The sequence below is a fragment of the Mus pahari genome, chromosome 2 (genome assembly GCF_900095145.1).
Source record: "Mus pahari chromosome 2, PAHARI_EIJ_v1.1, whole genome shotgun sequence".
Taxonomy (NCBI): domain Eukaryota; kingdom Metazoa; phylum Chordata; class Mammalia; order Rodentia; family Muridae; genus Mus; species Mus pahari.
The window spans coordinates 144,713,545-144,730,052 of record NC_034591.1 but is presented as its reverse complement, the minus strand read 5'-3'; the positions used below and the strand labels follow the sequence as shown (position 1 = coordinate 144,730,052).

Sequence of the window (16,508 nt, the reverse complement as noted above, 5' to 3'; positions counted from 1 at the left end):
GGAGGGAGGGAGGGAGGGAGGGAGGGAGGGAGGGAGGGCAAAATCTTTAGTTTCGGGACCTTCTTTTCTACATATATTTGATGATTTAGATGATGATTAAAAGTTCAGAGTTGGAACAGGAAAGGTATTTAACTTGCCTAAATGAGATCTGCTTCAATAGTCAAGTGTGTACAGGATTAATCTCATCTCTTTCTAGAGGGCTACTGTGGCCCATGCCCTAACAACTGGATATGTCACAGAAACAACTGTTACCAATTTTTTAATGAGAACAAAACCTGGAACCAGAGCCAAGCTTACTGTTTGTCTCAAAATTCCAGCCTTCTGAAGATATACAATAAAGAAGAGCAGGTTAAGTATTTAATTCCATTTAATTCTAATACTTGAGGAAGGTCACCGGAGTGCAAAACTGGAACATACAGCAGGCACCAAGGTGTTCTAATACCTATTCCAGACAATAGTGACAAAAGTTAAGAAAGTGGGAGTTGGGGAGATTTCCCAGTGAGTTAAAACATTTGTTCTTAAAACTTGAGGACCTGAACATGAACTCCACAGCTCCTATCAGGAATTGGTGCACATGTTTGTATCCTCAGCATTAGGCTCAGAGACAGGTAGATCCCAAAAGCTCCTGACCAGACAGTTTAGTTGAAAAGGTAAGTTTTTGTTTCAGTTGGGGATCATATTTCAAGACAATGAGACAGGGAGCAATGGAGGGAGATACATTATGTTTTTCCCTAGGTTCTATGTGCAGGTTGAGCAAGTACACACTCATGTGCATATACACCACACAAATGCTGACCATTCCCAAAGATAGAAAAATTAAGAGATATTCGAGTGTCTATGGTTAAGTGAGAATTACAGAGGCCATGGGACAATGCCTCCTTGCTCAAGTGGGAAATTAGTGATGAGTTTCTAATATTCTAGGCATGGGATTCATCTGTATTTCTCTTGTAACTTCCCACAGGACTTCTTAAAGCTGGTTAAGTCCTATCACTGGATGGGACTAGTCCATATCCCAGCAAATGGCTCCTGGCAGTGGGAAGATGGTTCCTCTCTCTCACCCAATCAGTGAGTCTCAAGTGGGTTGTTCAACTGTCCCTATGAGCACTCATTTGTCAGTTTCTTTTTCACAATCTGACACATTATCATATTCTAATAGGTATAGAAAAAATGTAAAGGGCAGGGAGAGTGGTGGAGTAGCCAATATAAACATTAACGAGTAACATAAATTGATGACTTCCTGTTGAGAACTGGTAAAGACCAGTCAAATATTATATCAATTTTATAGATAGGAGGCTGAAGCACCATATATTTTCTTTAGTATATTTGTGACTCAAATGATGGGGATAAAACTGACACATGATAAACTGCAGCCTTCCATCCCTTGTAGCCTCTTGTCTGTTTTTATGTTCCAGGTACTTTCAAATATGAAGTTACATATGGCTATTTTGCAATGGCAAAATAGAAATAGCAAATGTATGAGGCCCCAGGGATGTTAAATATCTTTATTTCATCAGTACACAACATTCACATGTATCACATCATGAGGTTGTACCCCAAAATATATACGATTATAGTGTCAACTAAAAATTACAAATGATGCTTTAGTGTATTTGGATTGAAACCTACAAAGAGCGGGCCCTAATAGAATTTCCCTGCAGGTACCAGCTGTTTCTATACCAATGGTATTACGTACCTTGCCTTTTTAAACAAGGATAACATCGGACCCTTCTATTTTTAGGTTTTAAATTTTACACTGAAGTGACATTATCACTTCCTTGTGTCTTCTATTTCTGACTTTGTCCTTAAAAGGAGAAAGTTTATTTATTAAATTAATCATGGAATTCCAAATATTAAGACAAAAGTAAAACACATTCACATGTATACACACATGTGCATACATACACCACACCAGTGTGCACACACCATCATATCACATACACTACACATGCATGTACACATATATGCACACATATGTACCACACACATACACACATATACATGCACAGTTATTGTGCATATACATGTGCATATATGTGGAGAATTTTACAATTACTTTTGTTTCTCAACATGTAAAATTGTGTATGCAGTCATCCATGGGAAACTGGCTCCAAACCTTACTCTCTCCATAGATTCTGAATTCCATGAATGATTATCATCTTTATACAGAATGATGTAGAACCTGCTTGTATTCGGACAATTATGTATAATTTAAATAATTTTATATTGACTATCACACCAAGTAGAATGTAAATATTGTATAAGCATTTCCCGCACTGCATTATTTAAGAAATAAGGACAAGATAAGATCTCTTAAGGATGTGGGCTTTGTTTTGGTTATTTGTTATCTATAGTCAGTTGTATCTGACAATGGTAATCTATTTACCTAATGAAGATTGCTAATTTTTACACAAAACATGCCAGCAATTGAATTTGAAGCTTAGTTCTCCATCCATTTCTAATGTAAATACTTAATATTAAATAAACATTTTGAATCATTTTTACTCAGGTTCATAGTATAGGTTTTAGAATTCTGAGGTGATTAATTTCTGATATGAGCACATCAAGCACATGGTTACTTTTATCACCTGGATTGGCTCTATTTTGCACATGTATTAGGAGGAATAAACATGGTGCTATTATGACTTGAAATATATTTGAAATTCCCACATTCAAATCCTATAAGAGTCCATGTTTATATCTTTCATTAACAAAGTCTGATGTTGCATGCCTTTCTCTCTGCTCCAGGTTAACACTGGTGGAAATACCAAACGGATCCTGTGCTGTCTATGGTTCAAGCTTTAAGGCTTACACAGAAGACTGTTCAAATCTAAATACGTACATCTGCATGAAAAGGGCAGTGTAAGAATTTCATTAACCATATCAGCAACAACCAGAACAAGAGAACTGTCTCAGGAGAAACTGGGACTAATAAGAAAACCAAGAAGGAAGACCATTGTGTGGATACTTCACTCCTCCTTAGAATAAGGAACAAAATACTCATGAAAGGATATAGGTACAGAGACAAAATTTAGAGCTAAGATGAAAGGATGAACTATCCAGAGACTACTCCATCTGGGGATCCATCCCATCATCAGCCATCAAACCCAGATTCTAATGCACATGCCGGCAAGATTCTGCTGAAGGGACCCTGATATAGTGGCCAGTGCCTGGCAAACACAGAAGTGGATGCTCACAGTCAGCTATTGGATGGAACACAGGGTCCCCAATGGAGGAGCTAGAGAAAGTACCCAAGAAGCTGAAGGGGGCTGCAACCCTGTAGGTGGAAAAACAATATGAACTAACCAGTACCCCCTGAGCTCGTGTCTCTAGCTGCATATGTAGCAGAAGATGGCCTAATCAGCCATCATTGGGAAGAGAGGGCCCTTGGTCTTGCAAACTTTATATGACCCAGGAGGAGGTCATGTTGCCCAGTAGCCTCTCCACTTATAAGGTCAAGTCCATCAGCACCTGGAATCCCTCCCAGATATCCCCTACTCACTCTCTAAAAGTTTAAATAGCCCTATTCCCTACATTAAATGTGATATTTTATTCAAGATGTCTCCAGAGAGTCTAGACTCTATTCTCGTAGAATTCACCACCGCCTGAGGTCTTTTCCCTCCTGGCAGTTCTTGCCTCACTTCCCCTCTCAGGATCTGCGGTTGTGATCATTGACTGATCATGCCACTTCTAGGATATGGGGAAGAAGGCAAGGAGGAGCTTCCATTTCAAGATGGAATCAAAACAGAGGAACTGTGAGAACCAGAGAATACAACCCTACAGCTCACTGGGAGTTTAATCTCCAGCACTATGGAAAACTGCTGGCTGGGTATAGCCACAGCAGGAACCACAGGCACAGCACTGGGAGGGACCGCAGACTGTCTAACAAAGGTCAAGCAGGACTGCTTTTGGAACTTGACAATTTCATGGAACTTACTTCGTTGATTTTTGTGCTTTCTTGGGATTCTCCCACTCTTTCATATGTTTTCCACTTGAGATGACAGTGTCTGTTGAAAGCAAGGCACTGTATTTTGAAAGTATATAGCTTGTTTCAATTTACAAGTCAGAAAGGTGGTGCTGGAAGGAGTTGTCAGCTCTGTGGTTGTTAGGGTAGCAAGTGAGGAGATGGCTTTCTGGGGCCATGGGTATAAGTTATACACCGAATGATTTTGTACCTCCAAGTTTCATATTTAAAATTCAAACTCCTAGTATTAATATGAGCAGACAGGCACTGAATCATAATGTTTTAAGTCATAAGTATAAAGGCTTTGTAAGTGGGATTGCCTCTAAATAATGCACCCAGGTAGGCATCTCTCTTCTCTTAGCTATAAGAGAACACGGGATAATTCTAATATATAACCAGCACGATGCCCTCATCAAAAACCAGTAGATGTGGTTATCAGAGAACATCAATTCCCAGGCTTCATAATTCTGAGAAAAACAGATTTCTGTTGCTTACAGCTTGGTCTGTGGTATTTTATGATATAACCCCAAATAAGCTGAGACCAGAGGGGAAGATAACTAGATATTAGGTCTTACTGAAAAATTTGAAAACAGGGCTGGAGAGGTGGCTCAGAGGTTAAGAACACTACTAAAGAGGCTAAGACCTGGGTTCACTTCACAGCACCTATATGACAACTGTGAGCCCAGCTGTAACCCCAGTTCCAGAAGATCCAACAACCTCTCTGGCTTCTGCGGTCACCTGCATGCACATTGTGTACATGGATAGGTGAAGACAAGCATTCAAGCATAAAATAAAAACAAATTTTAAAGGAAAAGTTTTGTAATCGTGTTGTATACTATTCTGCAACGTAGAGAATACTATAAACCAATAGGCAGTGTAAAAAGTTGGTGAGATGTCATACATACATAACCCAGAGAATCACAACAGAAAAGCAGCTACAGAACCTGACTTTAATCTGATACACTGTAATAAAACTGTGGGAGCCTTCGATTTCTGTTTTGAAAATTTCTGTGAAGCGATAGAAACATGAGAAACATTAGCTTTGGGGTCATCTGAATGAGAGATTTCCCCAAAGGCTAAAAGCTTATACAAAGAATAACAAATAAAACCCACACTTTAGAAGGTAGCAACAAGAATCCTTGCTATCTTTGCCTTTGATGAGATGAGGGAAAATTAAACCTCCATGAAGACTCTGAAGCAATGGAAGGGCTTCCTTTAATCTCACAGCCCAATGTCTGGCTATCACTCTTTGCAGGAAAACAAATCTGAATCATTCCAAGGTAAGTAACAGTCCACCTGCAACACTTTATTTTATAAGTCTAGTGTACATCCATTTGGACAAGAGAAACACCCAACCACACTTGGGGTTTTCTGGTTTGTTGTTTGGTTTTAGAGAACTTCAGCTCAGTCCTTAAAGATTCCTCACACACAATCTAAAAAGTAAAACAAAAATTGAGGAGTAACAATAGTGAGGGTGGGGCAGTTAGTTAGCTAACAGCAGTGTTACAGTATCCAGGGGACCTACCTGGGTGAGTGGCAGTATTCTGATTTATTGAATAATTAAAGAAAGTTAGCCCTACACTAACAAGAAAAAACTACAGGGCATTCCTATGTTCTAGACACTGTATTCAATCTGAAAATGCAAAGAGAAATCAATAAAATCCCACTTGCTTCCAAGAGCTCAATAAAACATAAAATCCAGACTAGCATGCAAGGCAGACTGATACAACAGGTTTCAGGGGAGAAAATTCTTGTTGTGATAGCAGTGTGAGCAGCTTTACCAGAACCAAACCTTTTGAAACACATTTCTAATAAAGAAACCATGAGAAAAGGTATAACTAATTTAGATACATTTCATGGTGTGCTTAGGAAAGCACTTGATATTTCTGTGGTAATCATCTCCAGGTTAGTGCAGAGAGTGTTATACTTGGTCAAGAAATGGAGTTAGCTTTGCAGTGTAAACAGATTCCACTGTGCCTAGGGGAAAGACAACTTAACACTTTGTGGTTATGTTTAAATATTTGAGAGTTACAGATAAGTGAGTCACAGGCAAGAAGGCAGCTGCCATTAGAACAGTTTAAAGTTTTGCTCAATTTCCAACACTATGTGAAGAAGCTATTCTAAGATGTTAGGTCTTCTTATAGGCCCAGATCAAGAGAGCAGACATTCACTTTCCAGTCATGTTTTCTTTAGTTCCCACCATCTGTTCCATGGAAAGATTGAAAAGGAGCAGTTGACACTGATTACATCTAACCTCTGTGTATCACAGAAGTGCAGGAACTGCCAAGGTTTGGGGATGGAGGAGAACTCTAGAGACTATCCTCTGATTCTATCGAAGGCAAAAGGCCTAGATCCAGGAATCCTGAGATCAGTACTGGTCCTAGAAAGTCACTCAGAGACCAGCAGTGTTGAAGGCAAAAGTGAGCTTTAGTGAAGTGGGATCAAACCAGCAAGAATAGAAGTCTAATGATTTAACATCTTTCTTAAAGAGCTTATAACAGTAGGAAAGAGAAACAAGGCAAGGGTTGGGGTGGAGGGCATTTTATGGTATCTGTCCTGGTCCTTTTGCTCTGTCTCTATGTATTGATATTACTTTGGAACTTTCTCAGAATCCTCCATGTGGTGTTACGGCAAGAGCAAAGAAGATGTCTGTTGTTTAGCTTCTCTCCTCCTTCTTAAAATGCTCACCTATATTAAGAATCTTTAAGATACACAGCAATTGTAGGAAATAAAAGTCTAGGTTTGGCATCATATGCCTTTCATTCCCGCAGTCAGGACAGAAACAAGCAGGTTTCTAAGAGTTTGAGGCCAGCCTTGTTGATATACTGATTCAAAACCAGCCAATGCTACATGGTAAAACTTTTTCATAAAAACAAACAGCCTTTCAAAACCAAGAAAGAAAAACAAGATGGTGTCAGAAAGAAAATATATTTAGCCAGTTAGTCCTGAGAAGCCAATGTCTTCTTCCCGTTTTTTTTTTCCCCCAGAGTTTAGAATAGTGATTTGTTTCTCTTTGAGAAAAGAAACAAACCAGTGTACTGTCCTGATTCTAAGATCAATATAAAGACAACTGACCAGAGACAAGGCATTCAACCATGATGATTCTTCAACACCACTTTAGTGCCTTTCACCCCAAGCTCACCTGCTTGTTCTAGGCATGGGAAAAGGAACTCAGCTGCTCTTAGGAAAAAAAAACACAGAATCCCAGGCTGTCCGTACTCTGCTCTGATAGCAATTAAAGATGTCTGCTTCTAGAAGTGAAGCAGGAAATCTTGAGACTTGGACTCAACTGTGGTACATAGTAGAAGACCACAGCTGGCAAACAGGAAATTGATTCACACCCAAGATCTCACTGATACTAGACCGCACTCACAGAGATGTGGGGGGGAGAGCCCATCCACCTTCAGGCTTCACCCACTTCACTCACAGACCCTAAAAGGAAACCCTTGAAAATCAGATGGAGATGGGCCAAATATATTTTAAACGGGGAACTGAAAAACAAGGATTGATATTTTAAAAAGCTGAAGCAGAAAGTGTGGCAATCACTATGGCTGTAGAAGACATTACAATGTATATGTGGAATGCATAAGAAGCATGAAACAGAAATACACACAGAAACGACAAGTCATTAGATTAATGACTTGCTTTATGAACTCTATCCCAAATCTTAATACTGTTGTCTTAAGACTAGCATTTAGCAGTTAAAATACTGGCTGCTCTTCCAGAGGATAAAAGTTCAATTTCCACCTTCAATTTCCATTGAAGCTCATAATTGTCTATAACTCCAGTTCTGGGGGATCTGACACCCTCACAGAAACATACACTCAGGCAAAAAACCAATGCACATAAAAAAAAAAAAAGCTAAAAAGAAGCACTAGCATCCGTAATGCTACCAATTTATTCTTGGATCATGCAAGTGTTTGCTACAAAATCTGGCATTATAAAATGCTTGTTTTTGTAATTTCTTAAACTTCTTCTTGTTGGTCTTATCTTTCATCATCATCCACCTCCATCTCTTCTTCTTCTTCTTCTTCTTCTTCTTCTTCTTCTTCTTCTTCTTCTTCTTCTTCTTCTTCTTCTTCTTCTTCTTCTTCCTCTTCTTCTTCCTCTTCCTCTTTCTCCTCCTCCTCCTCTTCTCCTTTAAATTTTATTTTTCATGTTGGCAGAAGCACACATGCCATAGCCCACATGTACATATCAGAGACAACATGGGGAAATCAATTCTCTCTTTCCAGGATGTGAGTTCCAGAGACTGAACTCAAGTTGTTGGTCTTAGTAACAAGTGCTTTCATAAACTGAGCTGTGGGAACTAAAAGGGGTACAGGGAAAGAGGTAGGAGGGAGGATAGCCCACGTCCAGCCAGAGTTCCTCCTATGCTCTGGGCAGGCAGATGTTGGAAGGCTGCCAGACACTTTCCACTCAGCCCGGGTGGGTATCTAAGCCACTGACTCCACTTGACAGGGGGTGGACAAGGGGCAGCCCCCAACTGGGGGCCCCAGGGAGACACCCTGTAGCCCCAGGGTTAAGGGAGAGGGGGCTGAGGGAGAGAGGTTCCCACGCAGGTAAGAGTAAGTGCAGCAGGCCTTGACTGGAGCACAGGAAGGCCTTCCATCAGAAGATTAGAAATGGCTCATTAGGAGAAAGCCTATCCTATTGTCCAAGCACAGCAGGCCTTGATGAACAGAGACAGTCTATGGTTTTAAAGCTTAATTGTAAAAAAGCCATGAGAAAGAGAGAAGGTAAAAAGAGAGAGAGAGACCAGCCATGGCCAAGAGAAGGGGGAAAGGAGAGAGAGAAGAAAGGTTAGAGAGTAAAAGAAGAGAGAAGAGAGGAGAGGGGAGGGGAGGGGAGGGGGGAAAGGAGAGAGAGAAGAAAGGTTAGAGAGTAAAAGAAGAGAGAAGAGAGGAGAGGGGAGGGGAGGGAGAAAGGGAAGAGGAGAGGGAAGTGAGAGGGAAGGAACAAAGGAGTGAGAGAGTAAGCTGCTTGTGGACGTTGTACATCGTGGTGCGGAGCCTAGTGCGCACCACGATGTACAACGTCCACGAGGAGAGGAGAGGAGAGGAGAGGAGAGGAGAGGAGAGGAGAAAGTAAGAGTAAGAGAGCAAGAGAGAATAAGAGAGTGAGGAGGGGCCAAACAGCCCCACTTATGGTATGCTGCTATCTTTACTGTTGCTAGGTAACTGGGGAGGAGTTTAGCCTGAAGTTCAAAAGCTTGGGACATTGCCTACATGACAACTAATCATGCTTCTCCTGTGGGGGCTGGGGGGGTGGTAACTTTGACAGGAGCCAGAGTTCCAGGAGACATGAGAGAACTCCTTCTGTCCCATGTAGGTGAATTATCACTACCGGTCCCAGGGTTCCACCTCAGCTTGACTGGAGACCAGACTCCAGACTGTCTGTGTATAGCCCAATGCCCAACACTGAGCAATCTTGGTGACACCAGAAATTGAAATTTTTGAACTTGTACTCTTCAGAGTATATAATAACATGTGATCCTGTTTGTCAGAAAGGAATTTGTAGAAACAGTGCCTAAACATAAATCATTTATGAAATTATGATAGGAAAACAGTTATAAACTGGTTACTGTTTTCCCTTTCCTGTCAAATAAAACCAAAATTTATATCATACACAAGACAGAGTTCTGTGGTGCTGTGTGGACAGAAGCAGAGACATGAATGACTCAGTGATGTGTTGTTACTCAAGTTACTGGCATAAGCTAAGTAATATTTTTTCAAATACTTGTTCACAGTTGGGCATTGAGCCTTGTAACTGTAATGCTAGCACTTTGGAAGACTAAAGCTGGAGAATTTACTTAAATATGAGGCTGTCTGAACGCTGCGCTATGTTAATGAGTATTTATTGTGAAGCACCAATTAGCCTCTTTCCAAGAAATCTAAGAAATGGCAAAGCCAATATGTAATCAATTGCTATGAAAATGATATTGCATGAAAAACTTTGATGGTAAACTATGAAGTAGATATTAATTTGTTAAAGATGGTTACACACACACGCATACACACATGCACACAACTATGGAGTTTGTTTTATCTTACTGTTTTCCTATCATTAAAAGTTTTCACTTCATTACATAAAAATTTCAAATAGCAAGAGGTACTAGTAATCTCACTTTTCAAGATTTTCTATTAAAAATCTCCATAAGATTTTTTGAATTCTACAACATGGTATTAGTTTCAGTAAAAATTTTAATTGTTACTTGTATTTGTAGTTCATATAAAATGTTTGTTATTTTCATCACATGACTTAGTTGCAAATTATAGGATACCTTGGCATTTCACATATTCAAATAACCTTGGAAACTGCCTGTTGCTGTCAGAGTTCTTACTTCACCTTGGCATATTATTATTTTGATGTTACTAGCTGATGCTAGAGTGCTCTAAACATCTAGGTTTTATTACTAAACACTTACAGGTTGAACAAAGCAAATTTGAGGCATTGTAACCTTTTAGATGATGAATAATTCTTCTTTAAAAGTTACATAAAATCTAAATGTAAAGACATCATCAATCTCTTCTATTATTTTATATTTGTCTGTAGCTTTTTTTCTAATTACATCAATAATTATGAGTATGTAAATTTTCTCTCTCTTTCTAGGATAATCCAGTACTACATATTGATAGTCAACTGCCTTCTACCTTTCAGTCATTATAATTTACTTCCATGGTATAACAGAAAATCGTGATAGTCTTGGCTTTCAACTCATGGCATAGAACCAATGTTTTCTTATCAAATGTATAGCTTTGATTTTTTTTCTTAGATAATGTCTTTGTAATTTGTTTTAGTTTTGTGCAGAACTCACTTTTGTTATTAAACACATTTAATCTTTATTCGCAGATCCACAGACAAAGAAATTTAAGAATTCAAATACACTAAGTTTTTGTTTGTTTGTTTGTTTGTTTTAGTTTTTCGAGACAGGGTTTCTCTGTATAGCCCTGGCTGTCCTGGAACTCACTTTGTAGACCAGGCTGGCCTTGAACTCAGAAATCCACCTGCCTCTGCTTCCCGAGTGCTGGGATTAAAGGCGTGCGCCATCATGCCCGGTGTAAGTTATTTTTTAAAAAACCACAAATACTCAGAGGTGAAAGTGTAGGACTAGAGGGAAAACTTAGTGTTGTGATGCAATAATAACAGAGTAAAAATTAAACTGGGGGCAAGAATGAAATATAATTTTTTTTAATGAGTAAGTTCAGACAGCTAATGTCAGACAATATCAACAAACTAAGATTAGCATCATTGTATTCTCAGAACACATGGTGTTCTGAAGAGACATTTCTGCCCAAACTAGGAAAAAGTATCCCTGGTATAGAAAATAGGGATAGTATCAGAGAAAAGCCAGGTGGAGAAGAAGTTTCTTTAGCTCTGGGTACAGCCAGACAAAGGTCTCGGGTGTACCTACAAACTCCATAAACATGGAGTATACCCAACATACCTCAGCAAAGACTCTGAGACATAAACTATAATAACATTACAATTCACATGGTCAATCCACTAGTTACCACTTACCTATCCCATAACCCTTTTGACCCCCAAATAAGTGAAAGGTTGAAGCTGAACTCCCATGGGACCACCATCCACAAAGACTAAGAACACAGGAACATTTCTGATCTGAATATGGTTATTACCTTACTGGTTGTTTAATGGATATATGAATATGTAAAGAAATCAAATGTACCCTTTAAAAATATGCCCTTTGGTGCACATAAAATATATCTCAATAAGTTGAAAAACATCTGTTTTATAATTTTATGTTGGCAACTCTTTAGGAGATGAAAGTATATGAAGTTGTTGCAGGAAATATTGAGTGGCAATATCCCATGCTATACCCAGCTACGCTCTGCCCACAGTATTGCCACCTCTAGGCTATCCACACACATCAACTGATCATGGTTTTCTTGCTGTGGATTCTGCTCACATTCCTGCCATCCAGCCTCTGTGATCATTGATCTTAAACTCCAGTGACCCAGTAAAATCAAAACTCTAGAGCCTTGGAATTTATAAGTCAGATTTATATCAGTAAATTCTCACCCCACAAAATTCCCACACAATGAACTCAGAGCCAATCAATATTGATATAAATTTCCCACCTAGATAAGACAAATTATCCCAATTATTCTACCCCTATATGATATTATAGCTACCTGTGACTATTTAAAGCCACGTAGAATCTGCATTATCTTCCTGTTGCTCCCTCCATCTTCCTTCCTTCTGTTCCTTCCTCTCAGTCCCTGTCTCTGAAAACTCTTCACTCCACCTCCCTTTTAACTGTCCAGTCACAGGCTTCTCATTGTATTAATTGGACAGGGAAAATTCTGCTACATGAAATCTATTTCCCACTATCTCAAAAAATCTCAAATATATAGTGTCTAACAAAATGTCTAATAAATGTCTAATAAAGGTAAGTCATTTTTGTCCGAACCAAAAAAGGGTGTTCTATGAAAGAGACAACATAAGTAAAGATATTGAGAATCCTTGCTTATGGATTGGAAGAGCCATCACTGTTAAGGTTTCTTTATTTAATAATATACACTGGCTATGCAACTTATTGTATATGAACTTGATGCTATGGGATGTGCTATTTAGCTTCTTCCTTTGGTCTGTCTGTTTTAATATTTATAAAATGTATCTTAATACTTAGTAGATGCTGGTCTTTATAATGGTTGTACCTTCTCAGTTTACTTAAACACTGAGGCTATATTTACATATTATCTCTGTCAAATTGCTTAGCTCCACTAAATAAATCACTAGGTTTTTAAAAAGAACAGTTTAATTTTTAAAAAAGTTTATAAAAAAGGTTCAAAATTAAATGCCTTTATATTCTTGTCTAACTTTTTATCTTTCAGTAGGTCCTTTACATGTTTCTAATAGGTTTTTAAGTTTCATTTTTATATATTTTATCTTTTTATTGTTGTTAATGAGGATTTATCATCTATTATGTCTTCCTAACTGGTTACTATTAATGTAAAGCAATGCTATTTGGTTTGAGCATATTAATTTCATTCAGTTAATCTGATAATTTACTAAAGTATCATTGTTCACATTAGGTTTATCACTGACTTAGTCTGATTGTTGAGATGTGATTTCTGCTGTACAAATACTTTCTCTTTTCTATTCTTTTATTAATCATTTTATTTATTTACATTTTTAAATGATATTCTCCTTCCTGGTCATCCCTCCACAAATGTCTCATCACATCCTCCCTCTCCCCCCTCCCCTTTGCCTCTATGAGGGTGCTCCTCTACCTACTCACCCACTCCTGCCTTACTGCTCTAGCATCCCCCTTCCCTGAGGCATCAATCCTCTACAGGACCAAGGGTTTCTCCTTCCATTCATGTCAGAAAAGGCCATCCTCTGCTACATGTGTATCTGGAGCCGCGAATCCCTCCATGTATACTCTGAGAGCTCTGGGTTGTCCAGTTAGTTGATATTCTTCTTCCAATAAGGTTTCAATCCCCTTCATCTCCTTCAGTCCTTCCCCTACCTCTTCCATTGGGATCCCCAGGCTCAGTCTGATGGTTGGCTGTGAGTATCTGCCTCTGTATTAGTCAGGTGCTGGTAGAACCTTTCAGGGAATAGCCATATCAGGCTCCTGCCAGCAAGAACTTCGCATCAGCAATAGTGTCAGGGTTTAGTGTCTGCAGATGAGATGGATGCTTAGGTGGGGCAATCTCTAGATGGCCTTTCATTTAGATTCTGTTCCATTTTTTGTCCGTCTTTCCTTTGGACAGGAACATTTCTGAGTTAGCAATTTTGAGATGGGTGGGTGGTCCCATCCCTCAACTGGGAGCTATACCTGTTTTCTGGAGGTGGGCTGTACAGGTTCTGTCTTCCCTTTGTTGCATACTTTGGCTAAAGTCATTCTAGTTGAGTACTGAGATCTCTTGCTTCCATGGAGTCTGGAACTTTCTAGTGACTACCCCCAGTTTCCCATCCCTCACTGGTACATGTTGCTATTTGATTTTCTGGACCTCTGTACTTCTGTCCCTCCTAATACTTGTTTCTGCCCTCACTTTTTCCCTTCTGCTCCTCTCTCCATCCAAGGTTCCTCCCTCCATCTACCTCCTGTGATTATTTTGTTCCTCCTTCTGTGTAAGATTGAAGTATCCACATTTTGGTTTTCCTTACTCTTAAGCTCCATCTGGTTTGTGGATTCTATCGTGGGTATTCTACGCTTTTGGACTAAAATCCTCTTATCAGTGAGTACACACAATGTTTGTTCTTTTGTGTCTTAGTTACCTCACTTAGGATGATGCTTTCTACTTCCATCTATTTACTAAGAATTTCATGAGTTCATTGTTTTTAGTAATCCATTGTATAATTGTACCACATTTTCTGTATCCATTTGTCTGTTGAGGAATATCTGGGTTGTTTCCAGCTTCTGGCTATCATAAATAAGGCTGCTATAACATAGTGGAGCATATGTCCTTGTTATATGTTAGGACATCTTTTTGGTATATGCCCAGTAGTGGTATAGCTGGGTCTTCAGATTGGGAAGGAGGAAGTCAAGATATCACTATTTGCAGATGATATGACAGTATACATAAATGACCCCAAAAATTCTACCAGATAACTCGTATAGCTGGTAAACAACATCAGCAAAATGGATGGATATAAAAATAACTCTAACAAATCAGTAGCCTTCCTCTACTCATAAATGGACTGAGAAAGAAATTGGGGAAACAACACCCTTCTCGATAGTCACAAATAATATAAAATACCTTGGTATGACTTTAACCAAGCAAGTAAAAGATCTGTATGACAAGAACATCAAGTCTCTAAAGAAAGAAGACCTCAGAAGATGGAAAGATCTTCCATGCTCATGGATTGGCAGGATTAACATAGTAAAAATGGTAATCTTACCAAAAGCAACATACAGATTCCATGCAATTCCCACCAAAATTCCAACTCAATTCTTCACAGAGATAGAGCAATTCTCAAATTCACCTGGAATAACAAAAACCCCAGAATAGCATAAACTATTCTCAACAATAGAAGAACTTCTGGGGGAATCACCATCCCTGACCTCAAGCTGTACTACAGAGCAAAAGTGATTATAACTGCATGGTATTGGTGCAATGACACCTGTTCGGGTCTGAAATAGAATTGAAGACCCAGAAATGAACCCACACACCTATGGTCTTTGACAAAGAAACTTAAACAATCCAGTGGAAAAAAATGACAGCATTTTCAACAAATTGTGCTAATTCAGCTGGCGATCAGCATATAGAAGAATGCAAATAGATCTATTCTGATATCCTTGTACAAAGCTCAAGTCCAAGTGTATCAAGGACCTCCACATAAAACCAGGTATGCTGAATATAGTAGAAGGGAAACTGTGAAATAGCCTCAAACATATAAGCACAGGGAAAATTTTTCTGAACAGAACACCAATGGCTCATGCTCTAAGATCAACAATCAACAAATGGGACCTCATAAAATTGAAAAGCTTCTGTAATGCAAAGGACACTTTTAATAGGATAAAATAACAATTCACAGATTGGGAAAAGATCTTCATCGACCTTACATACAATAGAGAACTAATATCATATATATATATATATATATATATATATATATATATATGAACTTAAGCTCCAGAGAACCAAATAACCCTATTAAAAATTTGGTACAGAGCTAAACAGAGAATTCTCAACTGGGGAATCTCAAATGGCTGAGAAACACTAAAAGGAATGTTCAGCATCATTAGTCATTAGGGAGATGCAAATCAAAATGACCCTAAGAACCTCCTCACATTAATCAGAATGGCTAAGATCCAAAGTGCAGATAACAGCAGATGCTGGTGTTCATATGGAGAAAAAGGAACACTCCTCCATTGCTGGTGGGACTGCAAGCTGGTAAAACCACTTTGGAAATCAATCTGGCAGTTCCTCAGAAAATTGGAAACAGTTCACTTTTCTATTTTTATCTTTATATCCACTTATTCTAGCCAGGTTATATTTACCTGACACCACCAGAATCATGCTAATGAGGTGTGAAGAAAATTACTGTCTGTGCTATTTCCCTCCCCCTACTGGAAATGTTCAAGGGATGAAATTGTCACCTTGACTGTGCTAGGGTCATTTGAAAGCTTTCCCTGGGCTACAAAGTCAATGCAAAGAAAGCTTGCTCATTACAAAGATGACAGAAGCAGACATCAGTCCCTGCAGACTGCCATTCAGTCTTTCTTCCTTACACAGTCTGCTCAACAGAACTGTTAATGGTAATATCACTGGGTCCTTCTAGATCAACTGAGGAGATAGAAAATGGTTAATAGTTCTGTATGATCTAGCCTTTTAAATAATAAACTCTGCTTTCTGTTCAGTTGCTTTGCCATGGTTATTCACCTGGATATAATGTAGAAGAAAATTACTCAGTGCTGCATTGGTGAGAATCTTGCAAGTTGGTCACAATGCATAATTTACTAAGTTTTTAACTTACTTAGCAAATACATACTGAAATCAAGTAATCTATCATTTTTTACAGATTATTTTGGGGAGACTGTTCTCAATTGTATAGATGCAGAAAAGGCCTT

General features: G+C 38.8%; 1 protein-coding gene across 1 annotated transcript in view; it reads left to right on the top strand.

Annotated features, from left to right (window-relative positions):
- LOC110317262 (NKG2-D type II integral membrane protein) overlaps positions 1-2,863 on the top strand; it is a 10,172-nt gene extending 7,309 nt beyond the window's left edge. The window contains exons 7-9 of the mRNA XM_021191693.2: positions 197-348; positions 962-1,065; positions 2,746-2,863. Coding sequence (XP_021047352.1) covers positions 197-348; positions 962-1,065; positions 2,746-2,863 — 374 coding nt within the window. The remainder of the gene's footprint in view (positions 1-196; positions 349-961; positions 1,066-2,745) is intronic.
- The last annotated feature ends 13,645 nt before the right edge of the window (positions 2,864-16,508 follow it).